Genomic DNA, 14,604 nt, shown 5'->3' with positions numbered 1-14,604 from the left:
CTGTCTAGCTAGCTACATTGATAGGAGTGTATGCAAGTCGCTGGTGTAGGCATCAAGTCGCTAATTAATGTAGGTATCAGGCCCCTAGTAGTAGTAGCCTGCGGTTTCGCTTTATAACCAGATTCAGGCCTTTTTCAAGCTTCTCGGTCTCTCTCTTTGCTGCTATCAAAGCAGCCTCCGCGTCCTCAACGCTCATTAGCGGCATATTTCCAATTGAACTTGCAGCCGCGCCTTTACTAATTTCATCCAGAGACATTCCTGGCGCTGCAAAATCTTGTATAGCTCGAGCGCTTTCTGGTGTGCTATAAATCCCTACTCCGGCAGCAGCATCTGGGCCGTAAAAGTACGGTGCCAGAGAATTGAGGCTCGCAGAGTCTCGAGTCGAAGAAGCCCCTTTTGGAAATCCCATGCTAGTAGCACCGAGGCTTAGTCTAGGCAGCACATACTGGTTGATGTAGCTCAGAGCATCCTCTCGCTGGAGCTTGCCGATAGGATCTTGCGACTGCGGCTGGACAGTAGAAGGGAAAATATTCGGACGTCCATTCGGGACTGCTCGACCCTTGATGAGTGAAAATGCTCCGCTGCTCGGCTGGTGCCTTGGTGCCACAAAGGCTGCAGGATTCTCAGCCGTCGCCGCAATGGCCGTTTGGAGGGCCAGGAAGGTATCCTCTTCTTCTGGAGTTAGCCCACGGATGCAGTCTCCATGAGGCGTGATCAGCATGCGGCTGCCGTCTGTATGAAATTGCTTACGCACCGGCCTGCCGGCACGCAGTGCTGCAAGATCAGCGTCTTGCATCTCGCCACATCTGCAGGAACATTCTTTGCAATCCTCCTTTTTACCTATGGCATTTGAGGCATTGTTGTCTAGCCTGGATGAATTGCTCGAGACAGGCTTCAATAGTTGCAATCTATCTATAGCAGCAGTCCAGAGAGATTCTTTAATATCAGCAAAGACAGATGCAGGGCTGGATTGTGGCCTTTCCAGAGCTTTATCGGTTGATTCAGATGTCCCAAGCAAGGATGATGCGGGTAGCGCGGTGGCTGTTTCTTGTATCTCTTTCTCCGAGCTCCCAGAGTCTAGAGTGGCACCGTGACTGTATCTCGTGCCCTCATTTTTCGAGTCTCCTTGATGATTGTCGTCCGTTATTTGCTTTCTATTGCCCTTGGACCGTGTTTCCATTTCTTCTCTGGGTGGTTCGATAGGAGTCGCTGCTGAAGATGAAGCATTGGATTCTTTGGGAGGCTTTTCCTTCTTCTGTTTTTTCTTCCTTCCAATTACAGGGGCATGTTCTGTTGTTTCGGTCTTGGGTGTTTCAGCCAGAATTTTTGTTTCTTGTTTCAACACGTCTTTACGCTGCTTGCGCTGTTGACTTTTGGTGGTTCCTCGTACTGGGGCACTGCCAATTTTGCTAAGGGGAGGGGACCCAGCCCGGGAGATGGAAACCGAAGCTGAAGTGATAGAGGCGGTGTCACTAATCATTTCGCTAGCTGGAGTGCCAGGTCGGTGCGAGTTTCCCGGCTTCCCCGTCGCGGATACCACCACGCTGGAGATGGGGGCCGGTGACGGTGAAGCTGAGCGAGCTTCAATCTTTACTGATGAAGGAACTACTCTCAACGTTTTCGGCATGCCTCGCGATGCTATGACCGTGGCACTACCAGCTCCAGAAGGAGTAGGCAAAGGCGGAAATCTAGAAGTTTCTGCAAATTCATCCAACCTTTCGGCCCCTTCTTTTGGTTGGAAGGAGGTAGCTCCAAAGTTCGGAGCAGACTGTGCCAAGGTTTTAATCTGGCTGCCTTTTATAGGTTGAAATTCTGCGTAAAGACCATCTCTCTGATCTTCTTGCGGGCTCTCTGGAAAGTTTTCATTGGGTTTCTTTGCTGCTGGTATGGCTTTCAACACGACAGCTTTAGAGGGAATTGAGCCGGTACCAGCACCTAAAACCTCGTTTGCTTTTGGCGCACCTAGAGCAGGGAAATCTTTGTCTTCGAGTACAGGCCCTTTGGTTGGTGCAGGCCAAGAACCAAACACCGCGGTAGGAAAAGAATCTTTTGCCGCGTTGGCTTTGGTGCGGAGATCTACATTTTGGTTAAGTATATTCGATTTTGAAGCCGGTTTCTTGGATAGAGTTGGATCATTAACCGAAACAGTGGGTTGAACATAAGGCATAGCCAGCGGCACTTGCGCCCTCTGTAGCTGGCCCTGAATTCGTATATCATTGGGGTTGGGCACATCGGATATACTTAAGTAGGAAGTTTGGTGAAAACGGGGCTCAGCGTTAGCTACCGCCGGTGATGAATCGTCTGAGACGAGTGCGTCCACTGACAACTTTGCTTCGTCTGATAATTGCAAGTCATTGTCTAAAGAACACACATTAGCAAATGTGGAATACAACGAAGAACTCTGAACACAGTGTAGTGGAGGGAGAGCGGGATAACAGGCTACGGATTGGGGCTCTTCATAATACAAAGACAAGAAAGTGTCATCCTACGACCTCCATCATCGTCTTCCACGGGGAATAACGAGGGGAAGGTAGATAAAGTTTGAAAATTTGACAGTATGATGCTATATTGCGGTCAAGGGAGACGCCGATGGTGCTGACCTCGTGCAATCCGTTAACATACATGGGGGACTCTGTGTGGGAAGACGATGATGGTTTGCCTTTGTTGGACACATTCAGCTTGCGCCAGTCCATATGAACCAAGGGAAAAAAAAAACCCTCAGCCCGTTAAAAAAAATCAAGTAAAAGAATAAAAAAAAAATGAAAATGAAAACGGGAGTTAACCATCGCCAACTTTAAATGCGCCTGGCCGGAGAGAGAAGTATGTTCCTCTAGCCGTTATCGTAATATTATGCCCGCTGGAACCAGTGTATGCAACGCAAATCCTTAAAAATTATCTCCAGCTTAAAATGCAAGTGTTCTTGAACGCCTTTCCTAGTACAGCATAAAGTTGTGCAGTGAAAATCAAAATATCATGTAATGCCCTTTGTCATGCTACCACCGAGCATAACTGGAATTATACATCATATTCGGGACATACCCACCTTGGCTCTGACCGCTAAAAACTCCTTGATTGACTCCGGTGTTGCTTTGCGATTGGTGCTGCATCCTCGCCTGCAGTATACTCGGGTCCGCAAGATCCACTAGACCACTCCCCCCCCCGAGGAGGAAGTGTTAGCATGTCTATGCTTCTTCCCCTTCTTCTTCTGCTTCGAGCCAAAGTCTTGGAATGCTCCGGGGTGGTTACCGTAGAGCGATGCCAAAAGGCCAGAAGTAGGAGCAGGGGTAGAGGTTGAGGGTGGTGGATACTGATTAGAAAAAGAAGAAATCATGTACTCACGCTTTCCACCATCATGAGGCTGGTTACCGCCGCCTCGGCTTCTGCCAATTAAACTCTGCAGTAAATCGCCGGACGAGTCTTTCGTCGCAGTGCCGAATGCTGAACCACCAAATCCTTGGCCGAAAATATTCGGTGGCGTATTAGTGGACTTTAGTCCAGGTGGAGGGGCAGGCATAGAGCTCCCGAAAAAGTGGCTGTTGCCCGAAGATTGTAACGAGGCAGGCAACATTGATGACTGCTGGCCCATTACTCTAGGGTTCGCGGTAAATTTGAGATTGGTTGCTGCTGGCGGGCTATCAGCCATAAAGCTAAATCGAGATGATTGACGATTATGACCTTGACTTGGAAAAGCAGTCTGGCCGGACAGACTAGAAGGAACTTGTTCACCGAATCCTGACTGAGGCCGAAGTGACATCAGCTGCTGAGGGATGATGCCTCGCCCCATTTGGTTTGTACCAGGGTTGAAATTCGAGCCACTGAGAGCAGGGCCGAATAAAGTATCGGCATTGCTTCTTTGGATAGGGGGGAATGTGTTGATGTGTCGGTGCTCAAACGCTTGCCCATCACCAGCCATATCTCGCTCTTCTGGTTCGCCACCAAGAGCAAGGCTGCCACCAGTCTCTGCCTCGCTCTCCGAAGGGACTTGGCCCTCTGCAGCATTCTTCTGGTCGCCGCTAATTCGGGCGTCATCATCCTCACGCATTGCTTTTCGTTTTTCGCCACCTCGGATATCGAACAACGGAGGGTCTAGTTCATTCGCCTGTGGGGTAACAAAGCTTGAAAATGTGCAGCTCTGTAGCGCATGCAGAATGGTCGCCAGCGAGTTCTTTGGTGGTAGTCCCTGTAGTTCTTCAGTAGGATCTTTACTTGACGCTTTATCATCTTCCAGAGGCTGAGATGCAGAGGAGGAGGTTTCAGTATCTTCCACGGCTGCTTGGGCAATCTCCGTCGTCGTAGGTAAGGAGGCTGAGGCAGCAGGACTAGATGGAGCGCCGCTGGTTGCATGGCTGCCTCTCCGGCTTCGCTGCGGATTTCGCGCCCAGTTGGCTGATGAAGGCAAGGCAGACCCATCCAGTCCATAATCCGAGCCATCTTTGCTCGAAGACCGTGCCATAGACTGTGACATGGGTGTTAAGGTTGGTTGTGAGACTTGTTGCCGAGGGGTTGTACGGAAAGAGCCATTGTTTCCGCTAGGTAGCGGCCTTTGTGTGTGGATGCCGTTCATAGACGATAGATCTTGGCGCGTGTAGCTATCCTCTTCATCACCTTGTTCGTGTAGAAACATGCAGCCTGGGTTGTTGCATTTTTCATTTTTGAGCCATGCCGAACAGTATTTCGTCGTTCCATACTGGGCTTTCAATATCCTATCACCATTTTGTGACCCGTGGACTGCTTGGATACATCGAGTTGCTTCTTCGGGCTTTTCAAAAGTGACGTAGATGCCCAACGAATGATGTTGACCATCTGAGCTCTTTCGATTACTAATTGAAATCTTTTGGATAGCTCCGTATTGACCGAAGAACTCGGGCTTTCTGAGGGTCTTGAGGAGTTCATCTTCACGAACGGTAGGTGCCAGACCTGTAATATAAACGAGATTCTTCTGCACGACACGTACTCCAATAAGGTTCTTGCGATTCTCTTTCTCGGCCTCGCGCTTCTGAGCCTCCTTTTGACGTTGTTCTTGAACTCGCTTTCTTTGGTTCTTTTGTATATTGGCACGGAACTCGGCAACTCTATATTTCGTCAGCATCGATTATCGGGAGGGTAGAAAAGGAACTATTGTGGATATGCAGCGTACTCTTCTGTCGTCACGACTTTCCACTGTATGGTTTTTTCATCGTAAGGTCGTCGACACGCAGGACATAGGCCGTTCATATTGTTCTTGATGTTATTGAAACAAAACTGACAGACCTGCATGCAGGATCAGCACAGTTCTCTCGAAAGTTGGATGAATCTATTGTTACCTGGTAGCCACACGGGCAAGGTCGAAAGTTTCGATCTGACAAATCAAATTCTTCGATGCAAAGAGGACTATGGCGACTTGTTAAGTGGTTTGTAACACAGAAGACGTCAAGGCTCCTATTAAGCGGAGCACAGGAGCTGACATACCAGACATCTTCTTCTTCTTCTATGAAAGAATCTTGGGGTGCCATATTTGCGTTGAGGGTTGTCCTTCGGCCTCTAAAATACAACAATAGTGATTTATGCTGCCAAACGGTTGATAGCTGAGGATGTTTGTTCAGAAGATGGTGTGGGACAGGCCAGCCGCTTGGTACGAGAATCAAAGGTCCATATTTCACGTGATGCCTTAGTGCCAACAATTCTTCACTTCTCTCGCGCCCCGCCATGCAACCTGGCGGCAAATCATCGGAGATTCAATCCGAATCCGCGGAGGCATGAGCTAATTGCCTTGTTCACTTCCTCCACCAGTTCGCGAGAGGTCTCATGGTCAGTACGCTCACCAGGTCATTGGTTCACTATGGCAACCAAAATTTCATGGAGAGCCGCTCCGGGCTCAATTCTGGAGCCGACAAAAGCCATGGCACGAGCTCGCGCTGGACAAGTTGCCCGTGTACTATCGACCTCTCCTCTCCGAATGGTCGCAATGCCACAAGATGCTCATAATATGAGAAAAGCTCCGAGAGAGCCAATTGGAACTCTTAAGGCGCCAGTTGTCAACCCAACAGCCAAATATCAAAGCAAGGCAGACAATCTCCATCGATACGGCACCTGGCTAATGGGATGTCTCCCAAAATATGTTCAGCAGTTTTCCGTTTGGAAAGACGAGCTCACCATCTACATTTCTCCAGCTGGCGTCATCCCCGTGTTTTCCTTCCTCAAGTGTTCGTACCACTACCTATATACATTGACATAGCCTGACCTGTTGTGTCTAGATAATACTGCTGCAGAGTTTACCCAGGTTAGCAGCGTCACCGGGTGCGACTACCCGACACGCAGCAAGCGCTTCGAGGTCGTTTACAACTTACTATCCGTTCGATATAACTCTCGCATCCGAGTGAAAACCTACGCGGACGAATCATCGCCTGTTCCGAGTATCACAAGCTTATTTGGAGGCGCCAATTGGTATGAGCGTGAAGTATACGATCTATATGGCGTCTTCTTTACGGGCCACCCTGATCTCCGGCGTATCATGACGGATTATGGATTTGAAGGCCATCCATTGCGGAAAGACTTCCCGCTCACGGGATACACGGAAATTCGCTATGATGAGGAAAAGAAGCGAATCGTCACCGAGCCCCTGGAGCTTACACAGGCATTCCGAAACTTCGAAGGCGGATCCAGCGCTTGGGAGCAAGTCGGCCAAGGCGAAGACTTCAAGCCTGAGTCCTTCAAACTGCCCGTGCCCAAACCAGAGGAGAAGAAGCAATAGATACTTTGCCCCGAGCACAGTTGAAGCAGGCACTGTATCACTATTAGACGTTAAAAACACAATTCCTTATCTCTTCTTAATTCTGTGATCCGGTCTTTTGTTATGCAATTGTCAAATCCTAATTCTATCTTTGTAGACTAGGCTATTCTAAGGCTGCTCGAAGTATTGAGAATGCTATTGCGATGATGAATGCTTCAGAATCTTGCCATCATACCTCTATAAAAAGGATAAAAGGCTATGAATTAAATCTTGTTCCACGCCTAGCCACTTGTAGATATTTCAACATACAGGTAGGTAAAACGGGCAATCGATGACATGTTAAGGCTGTTCCGCAATTGTTAGCCACTCAATCCAAAGATGCCATACCCATAATCGAATATGAAGTTCAGCCTCAATGCTTCTAATAATAACAACTATAGGTCATTCAACATCTATACCTACCAAATACGGCCACAATATTGCATCACGGCTTCGCGTACCCTTCCCATGAGTTCCCTGTACAGGAGGAACATGACGCATGCCAGGCTCCAAAAACGCCACTGTATACTAGATTTCCGCCGAAAAAAAAAAAGAAGAAAAGAGGGAGAAATCATGAAAACTTAAAATCTGCACGCCATCTTGACCACCGAACATGCTCGTTGCGTTAAAATAAGGATAATATTTCGTGAGATTGAACATATAGCCAACCTTGCTGAAGTGCATCACCAGATGCCATCTTGGCCGCCATGGCGATCTGATGCGTCAATATGATCGTGATAGTAGTCTTTCATTTCTTGGCTGTAACCGCCTCCATCATCGTCACCGTAACTCTCCCGGTTATTACTCGTGTGATCATCCTCATATATTTGGGCATCATCCACATACTCCACCGGTCTGTCGGAATTGGTATCTGCGTATTGTACCGCCATCTGGCTAATTTAGTATGCTTCTCATTCATGACCATGGGGTGACTTACACGATGATAATCAAAATCATATTGATCAAGACTCTGATGGTCATCTTGCTCATCTTGTGCGTCACGCTGAGCTAAGTGTTCTTGCTCCTCACGTTTACGGCGTGCCTCCTCTTCTAATCGCTTTTGTTGAGGTGAGATCGGGACATTCATTTGGGGGTGCATGGCTTGAACAATTGCCAAATAACTGTACATGAAGTTACTCAGCAACACTTGGCTGTGGAGGGATCGGCGAGGGTTAGCCAGTTTGATATGTGCCATTCGATAGATAGCGCGCTCTTCCAAAAGAGGGAAGCGACTCCAATTGTAGTCAACATCTGGTTGCAGAGGCTTGTAAGGCACTATGTCCTCAGGGACATGCAGCAATTGCTGGTACTTTTTGTTCTTTTCCTTCTCTTCTCGCTTCTTGCCTCCGCCGAAAATGGATGAGAATAAGCTTCCGTCTTTTTCTTTCTTCGAATCGCTCTTTCGATTGCTTTCTTTCTTTTTCTCGTCTGAGACTTTATTGTCGGTATTTTCTCGGTCAAGAATTAGGCTTTCACGGCCCTTGGTCGCGTTCTTCTCAATTGAAGTTTGAATCACATCCAGTCGCACATTGTCCTGAGCTTTTTCAGATAAGGATTTATGCCTAGATTTCCTGCTTTCTTCCTTCTTTTTGTCCCTATCATCCGCCACACCCTTGAACCACTTCCAAGCGCCTCCAGATCTAGTGGAATTATGAGAGTCTTCGTCTTTGTCTTTGTCTTTGTCTTTGTCTTTGTCTTTGTCTTTTCTAGACTTCTTATCAGATTTTTTGTCATCCTTTGAGTGCACGGGAGTAGCACTTGGCGTTTCGGTACGACTAGTGTTACCATTTGAGATGCTTGACTGGGCTGAGTTCGCACCGGTGCTGCTGGTCTGTATTATGGCAGGAACAGAAGGCTTCACAGATCCGGGTGAACTGTTATTGCTTACAGACCCAGTATGGCCGAGCGGAGTGTGGTAGCCCAAATTGCCTTGTGAATTTTCTCCCATAGTCTCTGACGTAGATTCTTGTCCGGATTCTGTTGTCGCTGGAATAGCCTGGGAAGAAGATCGCTGTGGAAAGGTTTCTGAATACCGGTTATCTTGAGAGGCGCCTGGTCTATCTTGCGCTGGAATTCCATTAGCAGATGAGTTGGGCTGGGCTGAAGATCCTCGGGCGGAGAACTCCGAGTGGCGTGTCGATGCTGGTGAATTGTCGATATCTGCTGATACCGCGTCTTGATCTTCCAAATATCTCTCTTGTCTTCGATCTGGGCGAGTAGGTCTTGAGAAGTTCTCATGTGAAGACTCTGACTGCACTCTCACTAACGGATGCTCCTGAGGGTTATCTTCAATTGAGGTAAAAGGGGATTCTGAACTCTCGCCGCTTTGTTGACGTTGTGCCATTCGCTTGGATAAGGACCCTTTGTCTCCAAATCGCAAACTGCCCCCCCTTTCGATATGTCGTGCGAGTTGATCTCCGTAATCCGCTACTGGGTGCAGCAGGGAGAATAGGCATGTCATCCATCCCAGTCTCTAAGCTCCCTGAATAGCTATGGGACTCTTGAGTAAGTCTTTGAACTGCCTTTGAAGGATCTTTTACTAGCTCGTCTAGACTCAGTTCCCGATCTTGCTGGTTATCCTTGAAATTATGCCTCTCTGATCTGTCCGTGCCATCTGCGGATCCCTCAAATGCTCGATCGTCAGGGTTGTCAAGTTGGCGTGAAAGCATAGACTTCTTTCTTCTTAATGATGATGAGCCCATGGAATCAGAGCCACCGCCGTATTTTTCATCCGAGACCGAAAGAAAGGAATCTCCCGATCTCCTCCGTATTGATTGAAGGCGACTTGCCAAGAACGTCTTGAACTCGGTAGGCGCTAGCTCTGGATGTACTCTAGCCGGCACCCAAAGTAATCTCGAGGGGTCGTTCTCATCGTCGTCTCCACGGGGTGCTGCAGCCGGCATGGTTGCCAGAGACATTGGAGGCATATCTGGATCAATGCTGTTGCCCACGTCCATAGATAAACGCCTCAGTGCTTGTAAATTACTCAGCTCCTGAGCGATGTCATTTGGATTATCTATATTGGTCAGAGGAAACTCTCGCAGCGACAGAGTAGGAGAGGTTAGGGGCATTGTATCCTGGTCCCGTTGGTCGCTCCATTGGCTATTTCCTCTAACGGGGCTTTTCTGGGGAGATCTCGCATTTCCATTGTCGTTGTAAGATTTTGACTGTGGCCGCATATCGGATACTGGCTGTAGAGAAAGATTCGGCAACTTGTTTGAGTGCGACAGTTTGTCATTGCGCTGGTGTTGCGACTGGGCTATTTGTTCTTGGTACGCCATATCCGTCATAAAACTAAGTGGACGGCTCGTGTCGGAACCGCCGTCTTCATCTTCATCGTATAGATTTCCAATCGTTTCCGTTACATGGTGGCTAGGATCCGAAATTGACAGTTGGCTAGAGTGGCCACGCCGTGGGGAAAGGGAGCCGGCAAGTTCGCCATGAAGTCGAGATGATGTCTATCCTCCGATTTTATTAGCGACGTTCGCAATGTCGGAATCGTTGTTATTCTAATGATGCTTGGATTAATTTTGGCCATGGCCATGGCATACCGACGTGTTCCATTCTACATATGAACTCCGCTTCGGTAGCGTTCACGGCACCGAGCAATCACTTCCACCGGAGAGAACATACCATCATCAAGAATGGCGCGAAGGCCGTAAAGAGGCGGAAGCCCCGGGCAAAGGCCGGTACTAACTATGGTCTTTGACTTTAGACACGCAACCCTTCGCTACTTGGTTTTGGCTTAAGCATTCAGTGAGATGCGTGCGTAGTAAGTTGAGGGACCATCCAGCAACGGATGGTGGGCCAAGTGAACACCTCCTGAGCGGGTTGTCGTCAGAACGTCTATCGCCACATGAGGAGGCCGTAAATAGAGAGTCTCCAAGGTGGTAATGCGACAGGTATAGCTTGATGGCAAGGAAAGAGGGCGTTGATCATTAGGCATGGGCGCGAATATCCTGAGACAGCGCTTCTTTAGACGGCGTAGACATAAAACATGGACAGTCAATGCGAAGCACATGACAGCATACCTATCATCCCTGGTACCTCCTAGGTAGCCCATACGCTATGGCTGCCGAAGTACCCAGGCAAGGCCAATGTTTACACCACCAGCATGAATATAGAATATTATGCTAATTTTACTTCCTAAAACTAGCTATAAGAATGCTAGTTATATAACTTATAACTAAAAGCGGGTAAGTAAAAAAAAAATTTTTACATGTATATATATTAAAAATATAAGAACAAACTAAAGTAATATTATAATAAAAGTAAAATTAAATATATATTATATTATAGCTTTTTTATTAAAATAGGAACTAAAAATTAGATATAATATATAATATAAATTTAAATTGTTTTCAATTAGTTTTAAAATAAATAAACTTTATACTAATTTAATAACTAAAACTGTATGATTTACTAGTACTGCTTAGCTAACTTTTAAATACACCCTGTCTATTAGGTAGGTAGCTTTCTAGTAGTATATATTATATACAAACATCTATGTTGAAAATGGCTTATATTCAAGACGGGGCCTCTCTCGACATCATCGACTCTTCCTGTCCGCCTGTTTTTCAGACACCTATCAAGCGTATACATCAAACAGAGGATGTCCAAAGATTTCTCGTCAGCGAAGCTTACCGAGACATTGGCCTTTTCATTCTTCAACTCAACCACGCCGTTTGCCCGCGACAACTAGCTGGTTCCTCTCTCTCTGTATATCCTCTTGGATCGAAGACAACATCAACGCGCTCCATTCAATCATTACAGACACTTCTATCATGCATCCGCACTCTGATTGGCAAAGCGCCTCCAGATCCTGGATCCCACAGATTCGGAAACGTGAGCTTTCGTACATGGTTTCGACTCCTCAATGCTGAGTTGGATAACTTGCTGGACAATGGGTTACTTGCGGAAACTCTCCGGGTTGGCAACGGGCGTGCTAAAGATGAGGTAGCAAGTTATTTGCTCGGGTCATTCGGCAGCCCGCAGCGTCTTGATTACGGCACAGGGCATGAGCTTAGTTTCATTGCTTTCCTTGGATGTCTATGGAAGTTGGGGCATTTTAAGGACGGAATACAAGGCGGGCACATTGAAAGGGAAATTGTACTCCTGGTTATTGAACCGTAAGTAATGAGCTTACGAAATCATCGACATTGAGCTGACTTCTTTAGGTACATCGATATCGTGAGGCAACTCATTACGACATATACTCTTGAGCCAGCAGGTTCCCATGGTGTATGGGGCTTAGATGACCATTCATTCATTCCGTATATTTTCGGGTCTGCACAACTTACCCGTCCACTCATTAGCGAAGATGATCCTATGCCCACTGATGGCTCTATAAGAGGCGCACCGAAACCAAGCGATATCACCAACCCCAGCATTGTCGAGGATATGAGACAGGTTAACATGTATTTTTCGGCCGTTGCATTTATCAACGATGTTAAAAAAGGCCCATTTTGGGAGCATAGCCCGATGCTTTTCGATATTTCCGGCATAAAAGACGGATGGGGCAAAATTAACAAAGGGATGATCAAAATGTTCAACGCAGAGGTTCTATCAAAGTTTCCTGTCATCCAGCATTTTCCTTTCGGTACGCTGTTCGCTTGGGATGAGAATAGATCGACATTAGATTCAAAGCGTCATAGAGAGCCTACCAGATCGCAAAATTACGTCGTTTAAGCTCATGGCCACTGGTCCCAAGATACAGGCAGAGAGGTACGGCAGATTCAAGAGGTATCGCCCCGCAGAATTGCACCTGTTGCAAAGATGGCTGGCTAAGACGATGAAACAACGAAGAGAAAAGCCGGGATGACAGAAGATATGATCCATCTGTGGCTGTATGCTAACTGGCCAACTTTGGCTAATTCGATGCGGATGGAAAACGCGTCTACATGTGTATAAGACTGCAATGAGGATTGTAAGGGGCCTTTTGGCTGTATATTCAACACGTTGAGAGGGAACGCAACATAACATCCAAATCTGAAATACAACTCTTTCAGTATTACAAAAGATTACTATTTGCGACCTAAAAGAGCGGTTGAAACTAAAGAGGAAGCAAAATGGCTAGAACTAAAGGAAAGCAACAAAAAAAGCAAAATAATTAATAGCACTGAAGAGCCAGCTTACTACGCTGGGAAATCAACCCCTTATTTGTCGCGCTGTGTTTGGCCGAAAAAATCCGTTATTCTTTGGATGCCTTGGGGGGCTGGCTTAGTGCGTCTTTTCTTCGACGGAGGAGTATAGCAACTTTCAGCCTCGTGCTTCTTCGGAGACTCTGTTCTTTCAGGTAAATATCGCCTGCTACTGGAAGAAACGAGATGATGTTCATCGTCGCTCTCACACTTTCTTGTCTCATCCGGCGTTTCTGGCTTTTCTGCGGTTGAACTGTCGGAAATTTTAGGAAAGAAGTGGATGATGCCATGCTCGTCGTCATTCTGAATCAACGGGACAATAAATGATGGAGAGCTACGGCCAACTCTTCCAACGTTCCTGTTAACAGGATAAATATCTAGCTCTCCTTGGAAGGGTTTAAGTAAGGACTGAAGGTCATCAGTCCATCTTTGCTGTAATGGATAAAGCCACTGGTGGAATTCTTTAGAACCAGCATCAAAAATGACCGGCATACGATGGTGCAGGAATCGTAGCTGTTGGTTTGAGTCGGTCGTGATTATTGCATAAGTATAAGTTCTAGTTCCGGCGTCTTCCACGACAATGTCAATGGCGAGCTAGCAAATTTTTATCGCATGTTCAATATCATACCTTGATGCAGAATGGAGTCCCATAGCCCAGCAAAGCACATTAGGTGGCCATCTTTTCGTTTTATGAAATATGGACGTTTTTCCTTGCCACTTACGTTAAGCCATTCAAAAAACCCTTGTGCGACAACAATGCATCGTTTGCGGGCTTTTATCGATTGCCACATACCACCCGTAGTCCTGAGAGAGTCATCTCTGCAGTTTATGACTCCGCGGTTAGGAGCGTCGTTCTGCTTCGACCACGAAGGTAGAATCCCCCACTTCATTGACTGTAGATTGTATTTGATGACTTCATCACGGCCCTCAAGATTGGAAGACCCTTCTCTGGGGCTTTTATTATCGGAAGCGAAGTGACATTTGCCCTTTATTTCGACACCGCTAGAGGAAGCATTAGCTCTACATACAACGCCATTATTTCCCGGAGCAAAGTTATATGTTTGATGGTGGGCTTCGCTGCTTCCGTCCAGCGCTGCATCTTCAGTCTCAACGCCATCGTCTGCTAACATTTGCTGGATTAAGGAAAGTGGCTATAATAGACTTAGTTATAGGATATAAACAGGTTCTTTCTACTGTTACTTTTAACTTACCAGAGCTAATGAATACCTGCCACACATGTTAATATTATAAGGGTGTTATTATTATTTGGGCAGTAGATTTTTTTTTACTTAGGTAATAGTAAAAGTAGTATAGATTTTTTTATTTAAATTATTACTTTAGGTAATTTTTATATAATATATAAACTTTTTTAAAAGTAATTTATATTATTAAATTATATAAAGTAAAATTAATTTATATAATTTAATAAATTAAAATATTAAGCTTATTTAAATAATATTTGATTTAATAAATAATAAAATTTAAAAAACTTAAGAAAAAGTATTAATTATTTTACTAAATAAATAAAAAATAATTAAAAAATAATTAAAAAATAATTAAAAAATAATTAAAAAATAATTAAAAAATAATTAAAAAATAATTAAAAAATAATTAAAAAATAATTAAAAAATAATTAAAAAACTTATTAATATACTTAAGTAAGTTATAAAAAATAAAATTTATATATATATTTTAAAAATATTAAAAAAGTTAAAA

General features: G+C 45.7%; 6 protein-coding genes across 6 annotated transcripts; 2 read left to right on the top strand and 4 right to left on the bottom strand.

The window, feature by feature from the left end:
• Position 1: 1 nt before the first annotated feature.
• TrAtP1_001131 (uncharacterized protein) lies at positions 2-5,661 on the bottom strand. The gene is made up of 5 exons (XM_014086289.2): positions 5,449-5,661; positions 5,304-5,370; positions 5,138-5,250; positions 3,340-5,072; positions 2-2,358 (listed from the first exon to the last, which is right to left on the bottom strand). The coding sequence occupies exons 1-5, from the start codon at positions 5,490-5,492 to the stop codon at positions 77-79; spliced, it is 4,239 nt and encodes a 1,412-aa protein (XP_013941764.2). The 5' UTR covers positions 5,493-5,661; the 3' UTR covers positions 2-76.
• Positions 5,662-5,818: 157 nt separating this feature from the next.
• TrAtP1_001130 (uncharacterized protein) lies at positions 5,819-6,730 on the top strand (the record flags this gene model as incomplete). The annotated part of the gene is made up of 2 exons (XM_014086290.2): positions 5,819-6,182; positions 6,234-6,730. The coding sequence occupies 2 exons, from the start codon at positions 5,819-5,821 to the stop codon at positions 6,728-6,730; spliced, it is 861 nt and encodes a 286-aa protein (XP_013941765.1).
• A 701-nt stretch (positions 6,731-7,431) lies between these two features.
• TrAtP1_001129 (uncharacterized protein) lies at positions 7,432-8,696 on the bottom strand (the record flags this gene model as incomplete). The annotated part of the gene is made up of 2 exons (XM_066110864.1): positions 7,432-7,638; positions 7,686-8,696. The coding sequence occupies 2 exons, from the start codon at positions 8,694-8,696 to the stop codon at positions 7,432-7,434; spliced, it is 1,218 nt and encodes a 405-aa protein (XP_065966937.1).
• Positions 8,697-9,036: 340 nt separating this feature from the next.
• TrAtP1_001128 (uncharacterized protein) lies at positions 9,037-10,387 on the bottom strand (the record flags this gene model as incomplete). The annotated part of the gene is made up of 2 exons (XM_014086291.2): positions 9,037-10,206; positions 10,382-10,387. 2 exons carry the CDS (start codon positions 10,385-10,387, stop codon positions 9,037-9,039), a joined length of 1,176 nt encoding a protein of 391 aa, XP_013941766.2.
• Positions 10,388-11,263: 876 nt separating this feature from the next.
• Positions 11,264-12,436, top strand: TrAtP1_001127 (uncharacterized protein; the record flags this gene model as incomplete). Its single annotated transcript, XM_014086292.2, has 2 exons — positions 11,264-11,877; positions 11,926-12,436. 2 exons carry the CDS (start codon positions 11,264-11,266, stop codon positions 12,434-12,436), a joined length of 1,125 nt encoding a protein of 374 aa, XP_013941767.1.
• A 467-nt stretch (positions 12,437-12,903) lies between these two features.
• TrAtP1_001126 (uncharacterized protein) lies at positions 12,904-13,924 on the bottom strand (the record flags this gene model as incomplete). The annotated part of the gene is made up of 3 exons (XM_066110863.1): positions 12,904-13,482; positions 13,611-13,890; positions 13,917-13,924. 3 exons carry the CDS (start codon positions 13,922-13,924, stop codon positions 12,904-12,906), a joined length of 867 nt encoding a protein of 288 aa, XP_065966936.1.
• Positions 13,925-14,604: the final 680 nt, after the last annotated feature.

Source organism: Trichoderma atroviride, chromosome 1, assembly GCF_020647795.1.
Source record: "Trichoderma atroviride chromosome 1, complete sequence".
Classification (NCBI taxonomy): Eukaryota; Fungi; Ascomycota; class Sordariomycetes; order Hypocreales; family Hypocreaceae; genus Trichoderma; species Trichoderma atroviride.
The sequence above is the reverse complement of the archived record's forward strand: the minus strand, read 5'-3'. Positions and strand labels throughout refer to the sequence as shown.

What these genes read in the sequence shown, in the direction of transcription:
- TrAtP1_001131 (XM_014086289.2), bottom strand. Translation starts at nt 5,492, where the DNA reads ATGGCACCCCAAGATTCTTTCATAGAAGAAGAAGAAGATGTCTG. An exon ending in GAAGAAGAAGAAGATGTCTG is followed by an intron (nt 5,371 to 5,448) that starts GTATGTCAGCTC and finishes AAGTCGCCATAG; the next exon opens with TCCTCTTTGCATCGAAGAAT. An exon ending in CTTGCCCGTGTGGCTACCAG is followed by an intron (nt 5,251 to 5,303) that starts GTAACAATAGAT and finishes TCCTGCATGCAG; the next exon opens with GTCTGTCAGTTTTGTTTCAA.